This window comes from Calypte anna, chromosome 15, assembly GCF_003957555.1.
Source record: "Calypte anna isolate BGI_N300 chromosome 15, bCalAnn1_v1.p, whole genome shotgun sequence".
In the NCBI taxonomy this organism is placed as follows: Eukaryota; Metazoa; Chordata; class Aves; order Apodiformes; family Trochilidae; genus Calypte; species Calypte anna.
In genome coordinates, this window is record NC_044261.1 from 9,806,152 (window position 1) to 9,831,255 (window position 25,104).

Consider the following 25,104-nt stretch of genomic DNA (forward strand, 5'->3'; position numbering starts at 1 on the left):
ATGGAGCGGGTGAGCGAGGCCGCCGCCTGCGGCCCCTCGTCGGGCTGCTACACCTACCAGGTGAGCCGGCACAGCGCCGACATGCTGCACAGCCTCAACCAGCAGCGCAAGAACGGCGGCCGCTTCTGCGACGTGCTCCTCCGCGTGGGCGACGAGAGCTTCCCGGCGCACCGGGCGGTGCTGGCCGCCTGCAGCGAGTACTTCGAGTCGGTCTTCAGCGCGCAGCTCGGCGACGGAGCAGGTGGCGGCGGCGGCGCGGAGGGGGGCGCGACGGAGGCGGCGGCGGCGGCAGCCGGCGGGGCTGCGGCGGCAGCCGGCGGAGCCCCCGGTGGCGGGCGGGAGCTGGAGATGCACACCATCAGCTCCAAGGTGTTCGGAGACATCCTGGACTTCGCCTACACGTCGCGCATCGTGGTGCGGCTGGAGAGCTTCCCGGAGCTCATGACGGCCGCCAAGTTCCTGCTGATGCGCTCTGTGATTGACATCTGCCAGGAGGTCATCAAGCAGTCCAATGTGCAGATCCTCGTGCCCCCCGCACGCCCTGACATTATGCTTTTCCGTCCGGGGGCTGCGGACCTCGGCTTCCCTCTTGACATGACCAACGGTGCCGCTTTGGCACCCAATGGCAACGGCATCGCTGGTATGCCCGAAGATGAGGCGGCGCGGGCTGCCCTCACCGCTGCGCAGTCCTCCCTACCTGTTCTGCAGGGTGTGGACCGCCTGCCCATGGTGGCAGGACCTCTGTCCCCGCCGCTGCTGGCCTCACCCTTCCAGAATGTTGCTAGTGCCCCCACTTTAGGCACCAAGAGGGGCAGAGGGCGTCCCCGTAAAGCCAATCTCTTGGACTCTATGATGTTTGGTACCCCAGGGGGCCTGCGAGAGGCTGGTATCCTGCCTTGTGGCCTCTGTGGGAAAGTATTTACAGATGCTAATCGTCTTCGACAGCATGAGGCTCAACACGGGGTGACGAGCTTACAGCTGGGCTACATAGACATTCCACCCCCAAGACTGGGTGAAAACGGTGTCCCTGGTCCGGATGACCCTGATGCACCCCGAAAAAGAAGCAGGACGAGGAAACAGGTGGCTTGTGAGATCTGTGGCAAGATTTTTCGGGACGTGTACCACCTGAATCGACACAAGCTGTCACACTCTGGCGAAAAGCCTTACTCTTGTCCAGTGTGTGGTTTACGGTTCAAGCGGAAAGATAGGATGTCCTATCATGTTCGGTCTCACGATGGCTCTGTGGGAAAGCCCTACATCTGCCAGAGCTGTGGAAAAGGCTTCTCCAGGTAAGAGAGTGCTTATAAGGACCACAGGCGGAAACCGTGACCTAGGGAGCTGTCTGTCTTATCCCTGGGGAAACGAGAACAATTTGAACTAAGGATAGTGTTTGACTGTTCCATTTTAAAGTGTCTCGAGAAGTGAGACTTTCATCGTTTCCACTGGGACGCTGTTCTGCAGTCTCTTGAAGGGGTTTGAAGGTAATTAAGACGTAGAACTGGGAGTCAGCTGGCTTCTGGGTAACATTCCCAGCTTTGTGGCAGGCTTGGTGTATGCGTGACCTTGGGCAAATCAGTTAGTCTCTCCCTCAAATGACTCTTCTGTAAAATGGGTATTGGAATAATTACCTACCTCACACAGGTGTCTTGAGACTACTGATTTGTAGGTAGTTGGAAGGTGCTGTTGAAGTGCAAAATATTAATACATCTCAAGATTATTTTTCTCGTATCCATTTTAAATTTTCTTTTTCTTAACTTCCCTTCATTTCTCTTAGTTCGTAATGTTTTTTATCACCCAAATGTGAAGGAAGAGGTGAGATTTCAAAGGCTGCAGCATCAAGTGTCTTTTAATACATGATCTTTGTGTCCTTTGGGTTTACATCCTTCTGAAGGGGATCCTGTTTCTGCCCTGCAACATACGTAAGATCTGTGCATTTAATGTTGCTGATTTTGTTGTTGTTGCTGTTTGTGGGAGTTAGTAAGTAGTTTGATACACGTAGTCGTGTTAGCAGTATCTCATAGTCTGAGTTTAAGAATTTGAACCTTCTTTTGAGGTTTGATGCTCGCTTTGAGACTAGAAGTAGTGGGGGGAGGGGGATGTGTACACTCTGTGTTCCTTTTGTAGCAGCAGCCACTTTTCTAGAGCAGTTGGGTTGCTCTAACAGGAGGGAAGGAATCAAGATGTGAAAAGAAAGCAAAAGGCTGTTAGGGCTAGAAATGTCCCAGATGTAGGACAATGTAGGATAAATGTAGTGATTGTGCCCCTGGTAGCTTTCTTTTTGATAAAGGTACATTTTGTTACTGAAATACTTTAAGAAAATCTATGCTTTTTTTTTAAAAAAAATCAGTATAATTAGGGGTGCATCTTCATAAGGACTGCAGATTTAGTGATGGGAAGTCATAAAATGAAGATTTCACCTGTAGCTAGAAGTATTTTTCTATCATAGCACTGCCTGGGATCGTCTGCCAGTTTTGATTTTTACTCACACTTAAAGATTTCTGCTGCTGATGTGTGAAAGGTTTTTGTCAAAAAGAGAAATTGAAAGATAAATGTCGAGTTCTCTTTTTTTTCCCAGTAAGTTAACGTGGACAGGAATGCTGTTAAAAAAGTAAACAAACCCAACGTCTACACATCTTTGTAGAATCAAAGTATGAATGAAAAGCAGAGACTCTTTAACTCTCAGTACTCAGTCGTAGGAGCTGCCAAAGGAAACTGAAGTGTGATGTCTAATTTTAGTAGCCTTTCCTTCATTCAGTAGTGCAGCACGGGAGGTTGCTAGGCTTGAGGTACCTGGAAAGACCCCCAACCAGTCTGTCCGGTTACACCACTCCAGCCCACTTGCTGAAGCATCAGGTTTAACAGCCTGACTGCAAAGTTCAGTCTATTTTCTGTCTGTAGTGTGTGAATTCCATCCTGAGACCTCTCATTGGCGCAGCTGGAGAGTTGGGGGAGGAGAGGGTGGAGAACTTGTTTCCAAGCAGTTTTGGCCTCATACAATGAAAAGCTTTCTTCCCACTGGGAGAAACTCCCACCAGGAAAATCTGCAGCTATTCAGTCCTCTCTTTTTCAAAGTAGGCTTTACTGATTGTGAAGAATGGTCTTACTTTTTTTTTTTTTTTTTTTCTCAGTAATAATTTGCTCTTCCATTGCACCTTCTAGTTGGGACCTTCAGAACACTTTGTTTGTATTAATGCAGTCTCCCCACCAAGTTGTGAGTTAGGACAGTATTTTTTTAATCCTTCAGGTGGAAAATGTGTCACAGCAACAAGACTTCAGAATCAGTCTTTTTGCACAGAGATGCTTAAAGTTGGCTGCTTACATCCTTGTTTGGGACATAAACCAAAAGGGTCTGATTTTCAGATATTCAGCAACTGTCAATTGAAGTCAAGTGCCCTGATTGTCAAGATCTAAATAGGATTTTGGAAAGAGGAGATACAGGCTTGTAAGGTTTAGCTTATATTTCCTCTTTTCTCTGGTCATCCAGTCATAGTTTCTTCATAAGAAAATGATGCCTTTTTAGCAAGTTGGAGAGGGTACTTAACAAGGTAGAATGCCAGCTCTTGGTGATCTGGTTCTTGCAAAGTTAAATACTGATACATTTATAATAGATCCACCATTGGGATTTTTTTTTTTTTGTTAGAATTGTAAGTTTATTTTTAGTATTTGTTTTAAGTGTGCTTATGTATATTTTCTTTTAAGGCCAGACCACTTGAATGGACACATCAAGCAGGTGCATACCTCAGAGAGACCTCACAAATGTCAGGTAGGAGCTGGAGGGGTTTAGACTGATGTAGGGGTGATCTTTGGCATTGCATTTATATGTGCAAACAATTTTGAAGTATCAATAAAAATACCATGTATGTGTGAATTGGGATAAATGTTTATAAATAACAGCATTCACCAGTGACAGCTGCTTTCCACCCCTCCTATCCCCCAGCCCCTCAGGTCATCTACACCTTTGGTCTTCCTCCCTCCTTCCCCTTCTGCCAGATGTTCTTCCCTACTGCTCTGTTCCAGTCTCACCCTGGATCTCTTACCCAGCCACCTTGTCTCTGGGCTTAGAGTCAACTCTTTTAAGCCTTTCCCTCTTCCCCCTCCTTTTTTTTTAAATTTCAGTTGTTGCCAACAGCAGGCTTCAATGCTGACTTAATTTTTTTTTTTTAATAATTTAGACTAAAATTGATAAATTACCATGACTTGTCAAGATACTATTTTTTATCACATAGCCTTCAGAACATTGCACTGAGCAAAGTTGGAAGCTGTTTTCTATCCCAGGGAGAATATAATAACAGCATCACTGTATCCTTTGCAATACAATGTCATAATGTTGTAATTGTTTTTTTTATGGTTCATAAATTATTCATTAGGGCTTGAAAGCTCAAATCAAGAAGGATATTTTATAATTCATTTGTAAAGAGATTTAAAAGGTGACGGGAAGTATTAATTAAAACCAAAGTTGACAAGCAGCTTTCATTATCACCTACTGCCTTCACATGGTTGTTGGGCAAACCTCTAAGCTTGGTCTCTGAGGAAAAATTTATGTAATTTTTCATTTAAAGAAAGTTGGAACAAGATAATTTTCATTTTCTTTGAAGAACAGTGAAGGGTAAATGATTTTTTTTTTCTAAAATGTTTAAGCACATTTAATGAATCTAGTGAATCTTACAGGACTGCCTTCTGATGAGAATTTTAACTCATCTCTTGACATACTTGTCCTGTGTTTCCTCCAAACTCTGAGAATTTTGAAACATTTTGTAACTTTAATAATTCAGTGAACAGTTTTTCCAGACATACAGAGACATCTGAATGTTTCTTATTGACCTCCATATGATCTGTGGAAGTCCAGCATCATTGAAACACAGGCCAGAGAGCCTTTATGTTTTTTTAAATGTATATTCCATACAAGGCTTTAGTTTGGTTTAAGCCTTAAGAAGGAGTTATAGATTTATGTAAATTGGAGAATTCCATTCATAAAAAGACTTCACAGTTTGGAGATAGCAAGGGGTCTGCTTGGATGAACTGAAGATAATTACATTTTTTTCCATAAGCATGTATTTGTGTGGAAGTAGGAAAATGAATGTTTAAGTCCCAACATAAACAAAAACTTATCAGTCTTTTGGCAGTTGATACCAAAGTTACCAAATGAACAGTTTATGAATAATGTTAGTAGAAATGAATTGTCCTTTGCCAGCTGATACCTGATATTTTTTATAGTTTTCTGATTGATTTAAGAATACATATAACCTTGGTGTGAATCAGAGGATACAGTAAGAGTGAGAAAGTTGAGAAGCGTGGAAGCTAAGATTGTACAGTGAAACTCAACTCAGAAATTGCTATGAAAAAATACATGTGTGCAAGGAAACGAAGTTTTCATAATACTGTATGGCTATTCATTTCAGTTAAAATGTATAGGCTATATAGTACAAGCATCAAGACAATTGAGGTTATCTTTCAGGCTTGGTTTGTTCTTGATGAACTTGTTTTTTATTAAGTTTTTCTTGTCTTTGCTTCACCGTGCAAAGTAAATTTTTCTTGAGTCTTGATGTAGAACATCTGTTAAAGAGCTGTGGTGTGTCTTTGCAAAAAAATGTTTCATAATATCCTATCAGATTTTGAAAATCATCTTAAATATGCACAGTTCTGATGTACATGGTACAAACCACTGAAGGGATGCTGTCACACTGAAAATCTGTTTCAGATCTGAAAGCTGATACATAAATTAAGTTCTCCTTGTGATTACCTCATAACACTTCTGTTCCATGATGTCTATCTAAACACTGAATCTGGCCACTAAGAAGGAAGATAGCTTAATATTGGCTTGTTTCCCCATTTTCCATTATTTTCCCATTAATTTTGTTTAGGGAATTGATTCCTCATGAAGGTAGTCTAAACAGCATTGAGCATCCTCTTAAAAACTGTTCCTGTTGAAAATTCCTGCTATTGTTGTGCTTTGTTTATTTTTACTGCAAAAGAGAAGTACTCTGCCAGTAAACAGAAAAGCATTCCAGAATCCTCTATTGTAGTGGCATTCTTGGAAGTGGTGCTCTGTTAAGATTTAAACAAAATTCACTGGCTGTTTACCTGAGTTCTCAGGTATCTTGGCAAACCAGTGGATATCTAATATTTTGTTGGTGTGGCATCATGGTACAATATTTGATTACCAGAACAAAAGTGTGAAGGTGTTAACCCAACTTCAGAATAAATAAAATGAAGCTATGAAAAGCAGGACAATTATAAATGAAACATTACTGCAGCAGCTATAGTTTTCAGTGCTCAGCATGTAAACCTGCACTCACCCCCTTAAAACAATGGTTTCACAAGTATTTGAAAACGTCCTAAATTCCAGCACTTGTAGCATCTGATGCCAGACAAAAACCTGATTCCAGCTTCTTTATTATTCTTAAAATACACTCAGAATAGGGAAAGCCTTGACACAGCCAAGGCAGCTGAGAAATCAGATCAAGGAAGTTCCTTTGGTGTCCAGACAAGACAGCAAATGGTGCTCTGGATCTTTTGTCCTGGATGGTTGCACTGGTGACTTTGTTTCATTCATTTATTGACGGGATGTAGGAGACTGGCTTAGTTGGTTTTCTGGACATAATGGGATAGCTCAGTTTGCTAACTTGTCATGGGAAGGGGTGAAGCTGGGTTGTTGGCAGCTGAGTGTGAATGGTATGAAAGTTAGGCAGCAGTCTGGGAGGAAGTGGTGATCTGAAGATCTGTGGATGCAAAGGAACAGGGGAGAAAACAGAAGTTTGCTCATTCTCAGAGATGAGACAGGTTGTTCTTCTGGCAATTTAGGTAAAAAAGAGAAAAATGCAGGTTATATTATAGCACGACTTGACAAAGAAAAAGATCTATTTAAGCAAACCTAAAATTGGCATCCTAAGTCCAGTGCTGTTCCCATTGATTTCAATGCAGAATGAGTTTCTTCCTGTCCTAATTTCTCTTACTTCCTGCCTATTAGCAGGAAAATGGCAGCCACCATGGAATAAGCTCAGAGACATCCACATCCATAGAAAAGTTGAACCTTCAAGAGGTATTTCTTAAACAATGTTTTTTAAACTTTATATATATATATATATATTCTTTTTGATCTATTTATATACCTGTGCAATGTTGCTAGGAAAGCACTGGAGAGTTTTCTTCTGTGATTAACAATTAATGATAAGTACTCTAGCATTCACTTAGCACTTCACGTCTTTTGTAAAATAAAACTTTTTTTTTGCTCTATAACTTTTATAAATATTAACTATTCAAATATTAACTTTGGGGTTTTCTTTAAACCTAGTCCTGTTTCCCATGTTATGATTCAGCTAAATCAGTTCTTGCTTTTTCCACTGGACATAGTTTGGGGTTTTTTTTGAGCTTCTAAGCAGATATATTTACTACATAGCTCATCCAAAGGTGAACTTTGCACAATTCCACATCAAGAGTGAGAAATCAAACACAGAAATTACCATGTTGCCTTTCCCTAAGTTTTTTACTTGATCAGTTCAATATGGGACAGACACGGTTTTACTGCTGGCACCCTTGTGCTCTCTCTGGTCTGCTTCATCAACTAATGCACTCCCAATTCTTTTGTATGAGCCCTTACTGTGATCAATATTTATAGACTTACTGATGATGGATCTCTTGGCTGTCATCTCTGATTGTCTAGTTATATATATCTTTAGCTGACATCCCATGGACTGTTCAGTATCAGTGCTGGAATCCCCCCTAAAACGAGCGTTTACTGCTAAGAACATTTCAGTAAGTGAAAGCCGCACCTGTTCTCCTCAGTGCTGTGTACTGAGATTTAAATTCAGAGAAATCTTTCATGCTCAAGGATTTGCCTCTTAAATTACTGCTTGTAATTTATTATTTTTTTTGTCTGGTGAGCTTAGTTAAACTGTGTGCATCACAGAAATCCAGATAATTTTACTGTTATCTTTTTAAGTTCGTTAAGTCCTGATCCTCTGAGGTGCTAAGTCTTGTGTTTTCCTGCAGAGTAGCCTCAGCTCTGTACATGGGAGTTTACCATGCTTAAGCATCTTGGAGGATTGAATGAGTGTAAAGCCTGTTGAAATTGATAGGTACTTTTCAGCTGCCTTCAATGGTTTTTTGATTAAGCTCTTGATTAACTAAATTATATAAAATTATATGGATTATCCTCTTTTGTGTTATCAATTTAACTTATTTGAAGTTATAATTTTGTCATTTTACTAGGACTGTTACTTTAACAAGTCTGTATCTGTTAAAAGAATTGTTTACTTACACACTGAAACTTGAAAAGAGCTAATATATCCAGTTTCCAAGTCACTTAATAGTCTCGCATTATCTCTTAGGAGATTCTAATTATACATCTTAAAACTGCATTATTTTCCATAAAGGTGGTACAAACAAAACACTACACTCTTGAATGCCACTGTTTCCTGCTTGGTCTGGTCATTCTAGCATATGTTTGCATTTGTTTTTCCTCTTTCACTTGTTAGCAATGGTTTCAGACTGTATCTTTAAGTTCTACTGTGTAGTGCTGGTAATTTATTTACCTTTATGTGCTGGAGATAGAGCAAAGCTTTTGGAACTTGGAGGCTGTTGTAGCAGGCTATGTACATGTATGCCTGCCAGTTGGTATTGTAAAAATGTGAAGGAGCCTTCACTCATCATATGGATTATGTCTGGGAAATGGGCACGTAGAATCAATATTATTTTATGCCAAACCAAGCTTGTTTCATGGTAGTAAGTGGAATATGATACCTTGACCAGGGGTAAGTTATAAATAGATTACAGTGTCATGCAGTTATTTTGATACCTGCTCAGTTCTGAGGCTTCACTTCTACAATTTGCCGGCACTGCTACTGTGGATACCAGGATGGCTTTTTTACTGCCCTTTTTTTCATGTTCTCATCCCAGCCAGTTATCTGATGCTTTGTTTGTATGTCTTCGCACTTCAAAGGGATTCCGTGGACTGAAGTGTGATTAGATCAAAGAGTAAAATTTAGGAAGGTGAGAGAGGACATTTTGCGTGGTCTGAAGTGATTGTAATGACTCCATGAAATGGCAGAATTTACTGTAAATGGATTGAAGTGGTTTGTGCTGTTTCTTTCATTAAATATTACTCAAAGTTTTAGTATATGCATCCCCAGAGAGAAGCTAAGGCCTCATAACTCTATTTTGATTTAAGTTTTATTGTCTGTAGTGTGCCAGAGCTGTTTTCTTTCTTTCTTAATATTTTTGAGTAGTAACATCACATCTTGTGCAGTATGTTTGTGATCAGAATGTTTTATTTGTGGGAAAACGGCTTGTGCATCATGTCATTTGTGTGTTTGCTCAGGGTCTAAGGTATTTACTCTAAAGAATACTGAAAACATTCAACAATATCAGTGCTTTTAGCAGAGTGGATGAGTCACATGGTTCTCATTATACCTGCAGACTTGTAATGCTTCCTTTGCCACTCGTGACCGACTGCGCTCACACCTAGCATGTCATGAAGACAAAGTTCCATGCCAGGTGTGTGGGAAGTACTTGCGAGCAGCATATATGGCAGATCATTTGAAGAAGCATAGTGAAGGACCAAGCAATTTCTGCACTATCTGTAACCGAGGTAATGAAGAAACTATTCTCTTACTTCAGTGGGACGGGAGGACACTTGAGGGAAGCTGTAAGGCTATGTGGCTCTGTCTGCAACAGGAGGAGGTTACACCATACATGTGGACCTATTCTTTGTTTTTCTTATTGAATGCTTAAGCTTCAAACTGATGAAGTTATAGGTCTGGCCTTTTTACATGCCTGATAGTTCCTGAAGAAACTCTGTTTAAATCTGAAGCAAATTGTTTCTAGATGGCTTTAAGGATTTTATTTGCTAAATCCAGATCCCTATAAAATAACCCTGATATATTGCCTTGCTGCTTTTCACCACACACCTTTTGTTTTCAACACCTGCTTAGACTTGAGTCCTTGCATTCAGTTTGGAAGAATCTTTGAAATACACACCAAGCTGAAAATTACACACTGTACATTAAAAAAACCCTACATTACTTTATCAGTCTTGTTTAACCTCCTGGTGCAGCAGTAGACTCAAGCTGCTTCTCCCTCTTAACTCAAGAAATTGCTTTGTATGGACATACATTTCTAGCTCAAATTCTGTAAAGAGTGGTAGAAATGTGCTTTACTGTTGTTTGTACAAATACAGTTTTTCATAGAATCAAAGAATATGTTGGAAGGGACCCATAACTATCATCAAGTCCAACTCGTGCTCCTTGCAGGGCTACCTAAAGCTAAACCAGATGACTAGGAGCATTTGAAATTTTCCATCTGTTTGTGGTAGCCTTCAGTTGAAGAGAGTTGGAAAATTAGGATTTGTGGGGTTTAAGGCAAGGGAAAAAATAATTTTGACTTATTGGTGTCTGTTTTTCTGAAGGATTTATACTTGGCTTCAAAATGTGTTGTTGGCTCACACAGACATACGTACCTTGTAAGTGTAGGAAGAGGCTGCTGTGTTTTGAGATCTTGTTTTTTATGTTGTGTGTTCTATTTTCTAATTTAAAAGAGGTGAAATCTTTTGAGAGAATAAAGCTGTATTCAATGAGAGAACTGTACAGGCAACTTTTGGATGATTGAAAGTTGATCAGTGTTTCCAGTTTCCAGTAGTTTTCCGTCTGTTACCTCTTGAGAGTGATGTTCAGAGTTTGAGTGGAAAAGGTACCTGAGTTGAAATGTTCAGATTCTGAATCTCCTTGTAGATGGTACAAAATGGTCTTCTGAAAAATTACATATTATTTTCATGGTAACAACACAGAATATACTATCCAAGTTCCTGGTGCTATCCTGCCCTCCTTCAGTTGAATAGAGTGCTAAAGAGATACTCCTATGGTTTGGAAGGAATTGTCTTGTTTCTAAGATTTGTAAGCTTGAGTTTCAATTTAACTACCACTGGATGTCACTGCAGCTCTTTCAAAATTCAGCCAGCATGACAAAGATAGATCTGGCATTCAAACAATGAAATGCCTACGTGGTTTATTCACACTTTGCAGGTTTAAATGTAGAGCAGAAATTTAAATAAAATACGTGCTTCTCTGTAAAAGGATCGGGGCACCTCTTGTACAGCAACCCTTAAGCTACTACTTTCTTCTTACAGTGCTGTGTATTTCAAATGTGTCTTCAGAATTTAGTCTGCTGTCAATTTCAGTTTACATCAGCACTTAGAAAGCTTAATAAATCTGGTAAATTATTGTTAACTGTCTACACAGTTCTAAAATTTGTAGGAAAGGGAAGTTTCAGGCTGGATTTGTCACACAACTGTGTTAGGAATTCATTGTTATATGCAGTCAATTTTGACTGTAGGTTTATAATCTGTGACAGCAGAATTTTTAATCTGAAGTGCTCTAGAGTCAAATTACAACATTAATTGTTTTAAATAAATACCTTTGAAATTGTAGAGCCTGGCAAGATGAAATATAGTGGAAAATTTCTGGATTAGAAACATCTATTTGATAGGCATTGGTGCAGTCAGAAATGATGTGCCATCCCCTGACTGCAGCTGTGGTTTGTGTGCCTGTGCTATGGGACTTTTATTTATTCTTCCCTCAGCCAACATGCTGATGTGTTTCTGAATTGGAACTTAGCTAGTTCTGGATATAGTGATTGTCATGCAAGGATACTCAGGCTTCTTTTTGAGAGAATTTTTGTAATTGGCCAATAAAAACAACATCAAAAACAAAACAACAAAGTGTGGGTGAAAAGGTGACTCTTGCACAACTGAATGTATCCCAGTGTTAAAGACAGAGTTTAGAATCCCTCAGTTTATCACAACAGACTGAGGGCTTTTCCATGGGACTTCATCAAGTGTGTCGTGTTCTTTCAAAGGTCTGATGTATTGAGGAGATGGGGAGCTCAGTACCTGACTAGACTAGAAGCAGAAGCCACTGGTTTGCCACATCATGCATGTACACATGTGGTGATTTTATTTATTTATTTATTCTGCAGAATGGCAGTAAAATGTCCAAAAGATACCCTCTGTGATTTGATGGTGTTTTCCAGGTTGTATTTTTACTTACAATCTTTATGCTTAGAATAATCAGGGAAGCAATTACATTCTGTTAAAGCAGGGAAGCTGCACAATGCTGGTTTTTTTCCTGGCATTTTTTTGTTGTTTTTTAAAATAATTAATGTAAAATGTGCTTATAAAAACTAATCCTCAATCCTCACTTTATAAGACAAATTCTCTTTAATCAGTTTAAATAAAAAAGACCTCTTCCTGCTTTGCTGCTACATAATCTTCTCTTACCATCATTAGTAACTTTATTTGCTTGTGTGGGCTTTTTCAAAGAATTTAAGAGATTAATGACTTTGGCAAGTTTAGAACTGGGTATTTGTAACAACGTGTGCAACTCAGAGATGCATTTTCTGTTTCAGACACATAGGCAGTGCTTGTTTTGCAGAAATAAAATGACTTAGGGAAAGGGTAAATATTGCAGTCACAAGTCAGATAAAATTTTTTTACAGTAATGTGAATTATTGTATGTTCCATGGTGAATATAGAGTTGGTAAAAGGAAGACACATTCTCCAGATGTCCCAGTTCATACCAGAATTTTGAATCTATTCAAAATCTATCTACTTTTGATAGAATTTTTGTAAAAGGAGCATCCTGTGGTTCTTGTTTTTGTTTTCCATAGTCTATCTCCTTATAGATGTTATCAGAGATCAAGGAATGGTTCTCATTTATATAAAGCAGGTAATTTAATCTCTGTGCATGTTTTCAATGTTAGTTCCTCTGGTCTGAAGGAATAATCTCCTCTGCAAAGCTGAGGAATGTGTATGGGTAAAATAATAAGCACCACTTTACCCTCTGCATTAGCTTGACTTTGTTTTGAAAGATTTTTTTTTTAAATTGAAGGATTGCTGTGTATGACTCCCCCATCTTCCTAGTGCAGGCATTCATATTTAGGGTCTGATTTTAAAAAAAAGTGTTGTACCAAGTAGTTCAGAAAAAAAATGAGGATAAAAGCACAAGAAAAACCTCTCACTTCAAACATTTTCCTATGAAACAGTTGGCATCCCTACTGCTTTGATGGAAGTTGATGACTCACACGTTCCTCTGCCAAGAGCATAAAAGGGGAGCTAACACACTTTGCAGGCAGTTTTTGTTATATAAAACTATGTACTCTATAAGTAGAATTGCAGAGTTCAGAAAAAATATTGTATAGCAGAGAGTACAACTTCAGATTTTCCTGTGTCAATTGTAGCATAGGAAAACACTGAATACCTGTATGTAGTCCCTTTTTAGCAGTTGGTAGTGAGATTTTAGTGCATTGCCACATAAAGAGGCTCATCTCAGCATGCATGTGGTTATTAGACACATGTGGAATAAAGGAAGTACCTTGTAGTAAGAACTATCACCAGTGTATCTGTACAGTGTGTCATTTTCTCTACAAGTCAAACACTGGTTCTTTCCCATGTCCACAGCAATTTTTTTGTATTTGAAGAAAATATATTCTTGTGGCCCAGTGAGATACTCAGTACAACAAGAAGAGGTCTTGCATTATTTCAGGGGATAATATTCTTACATTAATTCCCTGGATGGCTTGACCTGGGTGATTCTGCTCCATTGTGTTTTGAGAGTTAAATGTTCTTGGTTTCTTCAGTTTTAATGTATCTATTTTTCTGTGCTTTTCAACTCAGGGTTCTTTCTACAATGACTATCTCCTGTTCACTCTCAGCAACCTGCCCTTTTCCCTCTTCAGCAGGTTGCTGTGGAGTTCTGTCTTGTTCTGCAGGTCCTGTATGTATAATTCTAATAATCCCTGAATACATTTTGACTCTGGCTGCTGGGAAAGGTCTGGGTAGAGGGAGATTCTGTTGGATGGGCAGAGGGAATTCCAGTGTAAAGCCACGTTCAGTATTAAATTCAACACCTGAAACTTAAGAGCTGCTGACAGAATATTCACCCCAGAGAGATGTGCCAGTTGTGGTTTTTCATCTTTCCTAATATATTATTATACATCATGAAATGTAAATGCAGTATATCACTATAAAAATTACTTCACAGTAGTATATCTATTCATATTTAAAGTGAAGCATTGGTGTGAAAGTTCTCCTGAAAGGGCTTGTGCTGTGAGTGCTGTATATCAAAAAAATAGAGGTCTTGGGTTCCAGAAAGGGAACCTTGGAGCTGTGTCTGTGACTGTGAAAGTTGTGTCCTGTTTCTCAGTTGTTAAAGGAAAATGTTCCTAACATGAAAGTGCCATAATATTCTGTTCAAAACATAATAGAAGAATAAGATAGTTGTTGGTAGGCTTATCTGTGTAGGAAATGTACAAGAACTAATTGCAAATCTTATTAAAATCTGCATTTCAAAACCTTGCAAAATATATGTGAGATAATTTATTGCATTAAAGGAAAAGGCATGTTTGTGAGACTTCAAAAACAGTTTTAAAAAGCACATGTACAAATGTAGAAAAAACCTGTTTTGTTCAGAAATCAGTTGTTTGAAATACATGTTTTTCATTTCAGTGGGTTGGGCTTGCAGATTAGAACTAATATTGACATTTAATTTTAATTTTTGTTTTTAGCTGCAAACAAAATATGAGTTTTAGTATGTTTTTTTTAAAACTCAGGATGAGCTGGATGGAGGAAATGCTTTCTAAAAATTATTGTAAAACAAAATCATATACCTTAAAAGCTCAGTGCCTCCTAGAAGTCACTGTAAGCACCCAGAAACCTGAGGGGAAAGAACCCTAAATCCCAAAGAGGGGCATTCCTTCAAATCTTAGTGTAAGATAAGCTAAACAAAATAGCACAAAAATGGTGGTGAGACATGGGTGCCCTTTTGTGTCATGTCTCTTCTGCCTTTTCCAGAAAGTGTCACGTCATCTGCTAGGCTTGCTTACATAGGATTCAGGGAAGCTGTATCATGACTTTCAGAAAGAAATGAAGTCTAATGAAAGGTATGCTGTGCTTCATTGCCTGATGATGTCTAGGAATCCTACCTGAGCATGTTGTAGGTATCCAGAAACCAAGCTAATATAATGACAACTTTGTAATAGCAAGTAGGAGCAAGGGAAAGATTTAGAAGGCCAGGGAAGGCAGACGTGTGTCTTTGCTGGTGGCAGGCTCTCATCTCCTTTTATCTTGTTTAGGTTTCTCCTCTGCCTCCTACTTAAAGGTCCATGTTAAAACCCACCACGGTGTTCCCCTTCCCCAGGTCTCCAGGCACCAGGAGTCCATCCCGAATGGGGGAGCAGCGTTCCACTGCGTCAGGACCTATGGCATCAAAGGCAAGAAGCTCCCTGCTCTGCACCTTGCTGCTTTGTGCAGAATTTTGTTGTGGGAGGTTGGGCTGGGCATGAGAAAGGGGTGGGAAGAAGGTCAGCGAAAACACAGCTTAGGGAGATGCAGAGAAATGACATGAATTTTTATCATCTTTGATTTTAGAGGTTGAAAAAAGCCATGTTCATACATCTTGACCAATCCTCCTAGCAGAATTTTGAATTTTGCCTGAGGGGTGCAGGTTCTTGATGGCTCCTTAGTCCTGCAGTGTTTGAATCTTATGTCCAACCATGTTTCTGATTTCTGGTGAAGGAAGAGGGAGCTGTAGAATGCAGTTCATAAAGATGCTTGAGCATTGAAAGCAATATTCATCCTCAGGTTGATGAGTAGGTGTGCAGCTGTGTGTAGTTAAGCTTTTTATGCTGTTCTTGGGGACAAAAGGTAGAGGGTGATAATGGTACTGTTACTTTTCTTTGGTTTTAACCTGCATTTAACTTCTGGGGGGAAAAAGGAGATAATTATTGTAAGACTAGATAATGATTATTTAGCTTCTGAATATATAAAGCTGTGTGTTAATGTGTGTTAGAATAGCTTGTGTTTTTCTTCTTGGTTTGAGCTGTCAGTATTCCTGGTGAAGCTGAAATGACAGAAAATTCTTCAAAACTGTGGTTGTCCTAAAACATCACTTTTTTTTCCTTGCCAGGAGAACACAGCAGGCTGGGTTAAACAAAGCCTGTGGCTGCAGAAAGCTACACTTGTGTAATTTTTTTTTTCTGTTGAAGTCCTGATAGAGTTACTACAGAAGCCCTTTGGTTTTGGGTGGTGTGCTGACTTAACAAGAGATTTGCTCCAGCTCAGTGGTGTTTTGATTTCATGCATATCCCTTTTGGTTTGTAATGCTGAGTTCAGAGCAAATCTGTCTTTTGGGTTGTGCCAAATGGTTCTTTGGTCTTTTAGAGTTAATAGTAGATACAGCTGATTTGTATTCAGAGACTTGTTTAGGGAGTACTTCTGAGTTTCCCACGCTCATTCATATGTGCAAAGCAAAAAGTGTGGACAAACTTTCTTGGCATGCTGCCAGAAGGGAATGGGGAGCACTCCAAATATACCAATGGCTTTGCCAGGATATGTATCCAAATGACTTAAAATAGTGTCCCTAACCTCTCTCCTGTTTCACGCTGCAGTGTTTACAGTTGGAACAATTTTAGATGGTGATGTTCACTTCTAACAGTATTGCACGTGTGAAAAAGAGTTCCTTGGAACCACATGGAATGGCACTTCTAAAATCGCAGTGGCTCACTGCTCTTTCGCTGAGGATTTCCATATTTCTTCACATCTTGCTGCAGCCTGTTGTAGCTAATTAGTTTTGAGGCTCACCCCCAAAGTATCAACAATGTTTCAGCAGTGTGGGAGTGACTTTAAAACTCCTCATGAAGTCCCTCCTTTTGTATAGTGCTTGAGGTATAAACCTTAGGAACTGTCTTTGGGATTCAAAGAATTATTGTGTAAACCAGAGACCCATAATGCATTCAGTGTCATAACAAAGCCATAATAAAAACCTGGATATTGTTCTAATAGCAGCCTGGTGGTTTGTAAAGAGGACCTATGGTCAAGGGCTTTGGAATGTAAGGGATTGTGATTCTGTATCATTGTGTCCTGACAGACATTAATGAAGTGAAGCAGTAACAATATCATCTGTTTGAATGTATGTTAAACACTTTGGTGGGGGGAGATAAGATTCTGAAAACATCTCTTTTTTCTTTTTCCTGTAGAAGGCCAGAAATGTTCACATTCGGACCCGATTGAGAGTTCTGATTCCTATGGAGACCTCTCTGACACCAGTGACCTCAAGACTCCCGAGAAACAGAGCACCAATGGGTCCTTCTCGTGTGACATGGCAGTCACCAAAAACAAAATGGAGACGGAAGGAGAGAAGAAGTACCCTTGCCCTGAGTGTGGCAGCTTTTTCAGATCCAAGTCTTATCTGAACAAACACATACAGAAGGTTCATGTCAGGGCACTTGGTGGCCCACTGGGGGACCTCGGTCCTGCTCTCGGATCCCCCTTTTCACCCCAACAGAACATGTCTCTCCTGGAGTCATTTGGGTTTCAGATCGTCCAGTCAGCATTTGCATCATCCCTAGTGGATCCAGAGGTCGACCAGCAACCAATGGGGCCAGAGGGGAAATGAGATCAGTCTGATCTTAACAAAGCAAAGCAGCAGTCTGGCTATAATGATAAGATGCTGTGAATGAAAGAGGAAATAATGAAATTTGGTTCTATAGCTGAAATTTTTTTATTCATTTTAGCTTCTCTCTTTGTCTCATGACCTACCCCACCTTTAAACCTTAACTGGGGAGAGGGACAAAGTGCTTCTTAGCTGGTACATTACAGAAGATGGTGACCTTGAATAGAAGATGTGTTCTGAGACACCAAATGGAGCTTTAGAGGCTGCTGCTGGTGTTTTTTCATGTTCTAGAATGAAAAGAAGTTGCCAGCAGTGATCTGAGAATTAGACAGTCTTAGTGACTGAGGCATCTGAGGAGCTACAGCTACAGGGAGCTATACTTTTGTTCTCTCTCCCCCATCTTCCCTAACCTACCCCAGAAAAACAGTAAGTTTTAAAAACAAACCCATTATTGAATATAACATTAAGTAAAACGTCCCGTGGTACGTAGCAAATTACAATGCAGTTGTCCTTTTAAAAACAGAAAAACTTCAAGAAGGTGAGAGAATTTGAACCCCTTCTGCCATTGTAAGGCTGTGAGTGCTGCAGCAGGCTGAACTGCTGAGAAAAATCACCATTCAGAACAGGTTTCTTAAGTAAATTTTAACTTTTAAACTTGCTGACAGGTTTTTAATTCTCTATTATTATTTTAGGACCTGTTGTAGTGAATTGGTACTGAAAAGCCAGTCTAAGGAGATACACAGAGCACTCTTAAAGCAGCAGTCACATTAGGGTTAGTATTAATTTTTTTTTTTAGGTGTACCATAATTAATAACTTGGTTAGTTGATTGTTTTAAGTCTATGAAAGAAATAGTTTTATGGAAAAAAAAAAAAAAAAAAGGAAAAAAAAAAAAAGGGAAGGTAAAATACCATTGCAGTCTGGTTGACTGGTGCTCATTTTTCATGTGGGGACCTAGGGTACAAACATGATCAGCTATTGGTTAAAGCTACTGTACCACTGACTTGTTTAGTGTGAATAAACCCAGGGGTTCACAGAGTGATTTTGGTTTAATTGGACTGGACTCTATTAAAGAAGTTAGTATGTTACATCCCCTCGTTTTGTTTGGTTTTTGAGCAATTTAGCCACCTGTCCAGAAGGTGTGCAAATGAGAACCAGTAATTAAGACACTAATCCCTCTCTACACTGTGCTGTATTGGGCTTTTTGGCTGCAGTCATGCTCTCCTGATCTGCCTCTAGTCAGGTTTGCAAAAGCCAGTCTTATTCCTTTCTTTTCTAAAGAAGGGTTTCTACTGTAAGAGGTGGGAATTGCAGGCAACATATCTCTGAAAATGAATTGATTGCAAAATGCAAAGAAGCTGGGCTCTAGGCTGTTGGAAGTTCCATTTAATCTGGAAATACCACTTGTACAGAAATAATGTCCTTTCTTGGCCCTCCCTTTTTTCCCTTGTAACTTGTCATGGTCTTTATGTACCAAATCCAGGTATAAATGTTGTTTAACACAGGGTTAGGAGTTAGGAATTCTCTGAGTTATAATTATGGTTCTGCTGTTGATGCTCAAGGTCACATAGGACAGCTCACTGAATTTATTCCTTAGTTTCCTATCTGTGAAGAGTTTTCTCTACATCCCAATTGCTGTGAGGGTTAATGAACAATGGATTGAGCTAAACTGAGTTGCTATGTGTACTAAGTGTTTCTAGAAAGGCCACTTGTAAGAGCCCAAGAGCCACCATATTTGCCTTCTATGAAACAATAGTTGTGTCCATCATTAATACAGTGCTGCAGCAGGATAGAGCACCTCAGACCAGCACCTCCATCCTCTGCAGGAGCTACATCTGTATTAAAAGTGAATGTAGCCACAAGCTGCTGTTGCACCACAGCCTGCAGTGCCCAGGTGCTCCTGATCCAAACCCAGCAGCTAGTGCATAGCTGAAATAAGACACATTCCTGTTTTGTTTTTATGTTAAATTACAAAACCTTTTGTAAGTATATGGATTTTTTGGAATTATGATCTAAGTTCTACAGACTTAGAAGCCCCAGGTTCTCTCTTGTAAGAAGCTACTTTTTTAAAAGTACTTGCTCTCAAGTAGTAGAAACCAAGGATGAATAATCAATGGCTTTCTCTTTATAGCACCAGCACTTTGTAAATTGAGAGCATCTTGCAGTGGACTTGATGTTTTGCCATTAATCTCAGTTGGGAAACTGAAGAACATATTCTTCTCCATTCATCTTCCTCCAGAATCCCTGGAATAGGTGTGAGTCTCATTTAGAAGGGAACAAAAACCAAACCAAAACACCAAACTGACCCACCTTCAAAGTAAAGCTTCATGGAATTGCTATTGGTAAGCTTAGCTAACAAGTAGAAACAGGACATTTCAGAAAGGTAACAAAACATTTGAAAATACCCAAACTAATCTAGAACATGATGAGACAACCTGGTAAGCTGCTGAGCAAGTCAAGATGGAGCAGGCTTTTCAGTCAACATAATTCACTTGGATTAGCAAATGCAGCTGCAGTCACTCTGATTTACTAATACCTTGTATGTAACCAACTGGGAAAATTTATGTTGAATTGAGGCTATATTCTGAAAGATATAAGAAGTTTGTGTCCCTGATAATTCCAGAATGCACTCAAAGAGGGTGCACTAGTCATAAAATTCAGCTTCAGAGTCCAAGTCTATAATATGGGATATTTTCATCATACATTAATCTCCACTGACTGTGTTACTCGTGGGTTGACTTTTGGCCACGTGTGTCTGAGTTTAATTCTGAATGCTACAGAATTTGAACTGATGAAAGAAATGAAAAGCCCTGAACTAAAAAGGAAGCCTTCTAAAACACTAACAGTGCATTTTGCTTGTCAAAGAAAATGCTTACTAAGTTGTCATGAATACACTGAATGAAAGCTACTTACTTCTCAGTCTAGTGGACAGGGAAACAATTAGGCAGGAAGTTAACAATCCTGAAATGGCAGTTCTAGATCATCCTCCTGTAAATGGGGGAGATTTGCTCCAAAGCAAGAGACTGGTGCAGACTAGTGCCACCAGTAGATTGGACGGATCTTCAGCATCAGTGTGTTTCCAGAACTTTTTGCTTCTTTGGGGCCATATTCTGTTCTGGATAGTAATTTAATTTACATGCAAATTCTTTATATCCTGACCTTAGGGAAATGTTTGCTTCTCATAGAGCAGAAGTCAGATTCAAACAGAAAACTTGGCCTCACAAGTTCAGAGTTCAAAGGGAAATACTTAATATACCCTGAGCTACAGGCTCACTCAACTTGCTTCTGTTACATTTTTCATTGACATATCATTGTATAGATAATAAATAGTTCCCAGTTTGAGCCAGCCCTCTCATCTGCTTTGGGAGAACTGCAGTCCAGTGTTTGAGTTGGTGCATTTCTCTGCAAAGAAGGGAACTTCAGTTCATACAAATTTTGATAATAAGAGCTGTAGTATTCCTTTGTATTATAGGAGTCCTTTAACCTCTCAACTAAGGCTCAGACTCCTGTGTCTTACATATGATGAAAACATCTTTAAACATTTATAATCTGAACTTTAAAGTTAGACAAAAAAGGAATTGATCCTTATAGGTGAATGAGTGGGGGGGAAAAAAAGTACTAGAAATGGCTTGTATGCATGCTTCAGTGTTGTGTTAAATGTAGGGCCACAGGCTTACCATCAGGCTTCTTTTGCTGCCTGAATTAATTTCTTTATGAACTGTTAATCCACAGCAAATGCAGGGTAAAACATTTTAATGTGAATTTACTTCATAATGAGTGAGGTTAAGTGAGATTACCTTGCATTTGTCATATGCTACATGTGTGCAAAGAAGCTTCCTAGTGTGGCCCACCTGATGCATTGTTGTGTGGTGCATGCAAGCTCTCAGTCTGAAGTGATTTGCCCATGATGACGTGGGAAATTGATAGCAGAACCAGAAATTGAACACAGATTTTTCCTTCTCTCAATCCAGTGCCTTAACTATAGTAGGGCAAAGTATTATATGTAGGGGAATAATAGTTTTGTTTGTTTTTTAAAGCCTAGACTATAAGATGGTGTGGAGTTGGTCTTCCTACCAATCTTCTGAATAATTGTAAATGCCCAGTCACAATTTTAGACCTGTTTGAGTGCCAGTGACTTAGGGAATATTTATTTCCCACATATTCCCTGAAATTATTGTTCCTCCCTCAACTGCTGTGAGCAGTAAGGAATGACTTGAATAGAACAGCTGTGTAACTGAATGTCTATCTAACTCAACTAATTGAATTGATAGTATGAAAGCTAACCTAGATTTTGTAGGCTCTGTTGTAACTTTAGTGTCTTGTTTTTTCACTAAATCTTTGTTCCTAGAAATCAGTATCTGAATTTATGTCTTGAGTCTGGAGTGGGGTACCACTTTCAGCTTTAATTTTTTTAAGGTGCTTGCTTGAGGAAGTAGATGCCAAAGTAAACTTCAAAGGAACTCCAGACTTCAGTGTTGGAAGAACGAATGGAGAGCAAGAGCTCTTTTGGGTTTCATGAGAGACAAATGGACAAAGTGAAAAACAACTACCAAAATTTTAAGTAATGAAACAGGAAAGGCTTTTACTACCCACAAAAAAAAAAATCAGATATTTTCAATTGTTCAGCGTGGCAGAAACTCTGAGAGCAAGTGCCAAACAAAACCATGAAATGTGTTGGCTTTTTCAGCGTTATGAATATTTTAATGTAAATTAAGCCAGCTTTGTACCATTCACCTTTTGCCTGGGCACAGTACCTGAGTTCTAATTGAATAGAACATAAGCTCACAGTGACTCTCTGAGCTTATACTCTCAGTTCCACCCTGAGAGACAAAATAAATGAGCAAAGAGCACATCAGAAAACTTAAAAGGGAAGAAGACAGAATCTCTAAAAACTCCCATGTCTCCTGAGAGAGTCCTGGTTTTTTTTCCTGAACATCCTTTTCAAAACAAAGTCCTTCAGCAGTTGTGAACGAGCCTTTGGGACCAAGTTTGGCTTTCAGCCCAATCTGCTGCTCTGTGTCCCTGTAAGAAAGCAGAGTGTTCTGGAGCACTGAGCCTGTGATCCTAAGGAAGGCAGCTACTGAGCTGCAGCTGAGGCCACGTTTTACTGTTGCAGTCAGCAGCAGCAGCAGCATTGGTAGTGTCTTCCTGCCTGCTCCTTTGACATCTTTATCCCCAAAACATTGCTGTGCTAGTGTGGTACCTGCTCAATGTGTGCAGCTCTGCAAGTAACTGAGATCTAAAGCAAATCAGAGAAGTGTTTGGCTAAAAACCGAACAAGCAAACAAACACAAACAAAAAAACCCAACAGCAAACTTTAAAATAGTTATGTGACATAACTGCAAAATGGTGAAGAACAGGAGCAAGGATCCTGGCTGCAAGGGGTTGTGGTGATGGCTGGAATGGTTAAAGCATGTTTGTGAAAAACCACAGTATTTTGCACTGTGGTAGCAGGTATTGACTGGCTGTTTGTAAAGAATTAACACCTTGTGTCATCTCTAGCCTTCTCCTGTGTTTTGCTCCCATCTATAAAATTCGATTATAACCATTTGGTAAAAAACATTTCAAGATTTGATTGGCCTGCCAAATTGTTGCACAATTGTGCTGCTGAACTCTGCTGCAGATGTTTGGCCTCACTGATTTCAGGCCTAATGCAAAAGTTAAACAGCTGGCCACATTTTTCCTGAAAAATTAAATCCTTATATTAATTTAAAGACTGCCTAGCACTATTGATCTGCTCTCAGGGTTTACATAGCTTTTCCTGGGTGGCCTCTGCTTGTACTGCAGTGTTGGAGACTTGGAAGTGCTCTGAGCTGAGATATGCTGAAGAAAGGAGGATACTGGTGTCTCACTGATGTTCCAGTTATCACTCCTAGCTCCTGGGTTCCATGTGGACCATGGAGCTTCATACAGCCACTGGCAGCCATAAATGCTCTTGAGCTTCCTGCAGTCACATAGTGAGCTTGGGTAAGTGCTTTTATAATGAATCAGTCTCATGCTTGCTAATAGCTTTTTGGCTGCTGTGTCTGCAAACTGGTGCCTTCTCCAGGCAATTTTTACATGCCCTCTGAAAAGTTATCAGACTGACTGCTGGCTCTTAAAAGAATCCACCAAGCCTTGCTCTTGGGCTCAGAATTTTTCTTTGGTACTGTTGTAATCTGAAAGTTTGATGCAATTAGTGCAAATACACAGTGTAAGAGAAAATCAAAGGCTGTTCTCAGATGTCCTGTAGAAATGAACAACTGAAACATAAGTGTGGGATGAGCCAGAAAAACTGGCATTTTTCCCTGGCTGCATGCCATATGGAAGAGACAGTGCCTTGGAAGGGAATGAGCAGAAAAGTTGGCCATTGACTCTGATGAATCCCAATCCTGCTTCTGCTGAAGTTGTTGGGAATCCTCCCATTGTCTTCAGTGTGAGCAAGAAAGGATCTAAGGTGAGGATGAATGACTCTTTCCCTACTTGAATGAAGTCTCTTGCCTATTTATGGGCCTGCTTCTATTGAAACCGAGCCTGTTTTAGCCTTTTTGGGTTCTTAGGGACCTGTTTGTATAAAGCAACTTACCTACCTATCTTTTTTTTTTTTTTTTCTATTGTGTGTATTTTTTGTATGTTCTGTTGGAAGGTGAAGCCTCTGTAGAAGGGGATACAAAAACTGATTTTTAAATAGTAATAAACCAAAAGAGAATTAAACTCTGCAGGCTGCATGCATTCATTTCCTGGAGACAGAGAGTAGAGACCATGAGTGCACAGAGACAGCCTTTATTTCTCACATCTCAGAATCTCACTCTTCTGGGAGACAGTTCCTCCTTAGCCCCTCTCCACAGCTCTATATGAAAACCCATAGTGTCATGGGCAGGCTGCAGCACTGTGTATCAGGATGGCAGTGTTTTGACTAGAAGATCCTTTCTCTAGGGCTGTGCAATGAGATTTTTTTACATTCTTTTAGTTCAAGTGGATGGAGTAGAAAGGATCTAAGTAAAATTTGATATTCTGGTCGTTCAGTACCTGGAAAGAAATTAAAAATGAGACAGGATATATAAATATAAATATATTTTTTACAGTGCTTCTGCCCTGGCTACTTCAGGTGCTAGGTCATTAGTCAAATGCACTGTGTTCTAACTTAATTCCATTATATTCTAAAGAAATAAGTGTGGTTTATGAGGTGAAACTTAAAGCTCCTTCCTGGTCTTTTTGCCTCCTTGCAGTGTTTGAACCTTGACTTTCTGAAAAAACGGCAAACTCAAGACCAAAATAACAGCAAAGTTCACCCCTCTTCTGTAAACATAAGTAAGGAACAGTTTTACTTTTGTCAATACAGGTAAAAAAGTCCAGGTGCACATCTGAATCATGGAAAGGGCTATGTCTGTAAGTCTGTGGCATGTGTGCAGCCCAAAGAGAAAAGAGAGGAAAGAATGGGCGACTTCCCAAAACAAACAACTCCTCCCACAGCCTGCAGGCAAACACCTGTGGGGAGAGGGGTCTTTCAGCGTGTCTGTGTGCCATTGGTTTTATCTGCTTTCAGATCAGCTAAGAAAATAAAACCCAGAGGTGAGAGCGCTCTGCATTCCAACTGGGAATCCTGCCCTTTTATGAGGAAACACTGTAGCGCTACTGGAAGGTTTGGTCTCTGCTTCTCTGCTCACACCTTGAATTACAAAAAGGCCA

General features: G+C 39.8%; 1 protein-coding gene across 4 annotated transcripts; it reads left to right on the plus strand.

Annotated features, from left to right (window-relative positions):
- PATZ1 (POZ/BTB and AT hook containing zinc finger 1) lies at window positions 1–17,840 on the plus strand. 4 transcript variants are annotated; one of them, XM_030460552.1, is made up of 6 exons: window positions 1–1,289; window positions 3,700–3,763; window positions 6,968–7,039; window positions 9,415–9,586; window positions 15,121–15,258; window positions 17,023–17,840. In XM_030460552.1, exons 1-6 carry the CDS (start codon window positions 1–3, stop codon window positions 17,439–17,441), a joined length of 2,154 nt encoding a protein of 717 aa, XP_030316412.1. In that variant the 3' UTR covers window positions 17,442–17,840. The 4 variants fall into 4 exon arrangements, with proteins under 4 accessions (XP_030316412.1, XP_008501097.2, XP_030316413.1 ...); XM_008502875.2 differs by having other exon boundaries at window positions 6,971–7,039; window positions 17,026–17,840; XM_030460553.1 differs by lacking the exon at window positions 6,968–7,039.
- Window positions 17,841–25,104: the final 7,264 nt, after the last annotated feature.

Excerpts from the sequence above, each read along its gene's own strand:
- PATZ1 (XM_030460552.1), top strand. The coding sequence starts at position 1 with ATGGAGCGGGTGAGCGAGGCCGCCGCCTGCGGCCCCTCGTCGGGCTGC. Across the intron at positions 9,587-15,120 it reads CTGCACTATCTGTAACCGAG|GTTTCTCCTCTGCCTCCTAC; the intron begins GTAATGAAGAAA and ends TATCTTGTTTAG. Across the intron at positions 15,259-17,022 it reads CAGGACCTATGGCATCAAAG|AAGGCCAGAAATGTTCACAT; the intron begins GCAAGAAGCTCC and ends TTTTTCCTGTAG.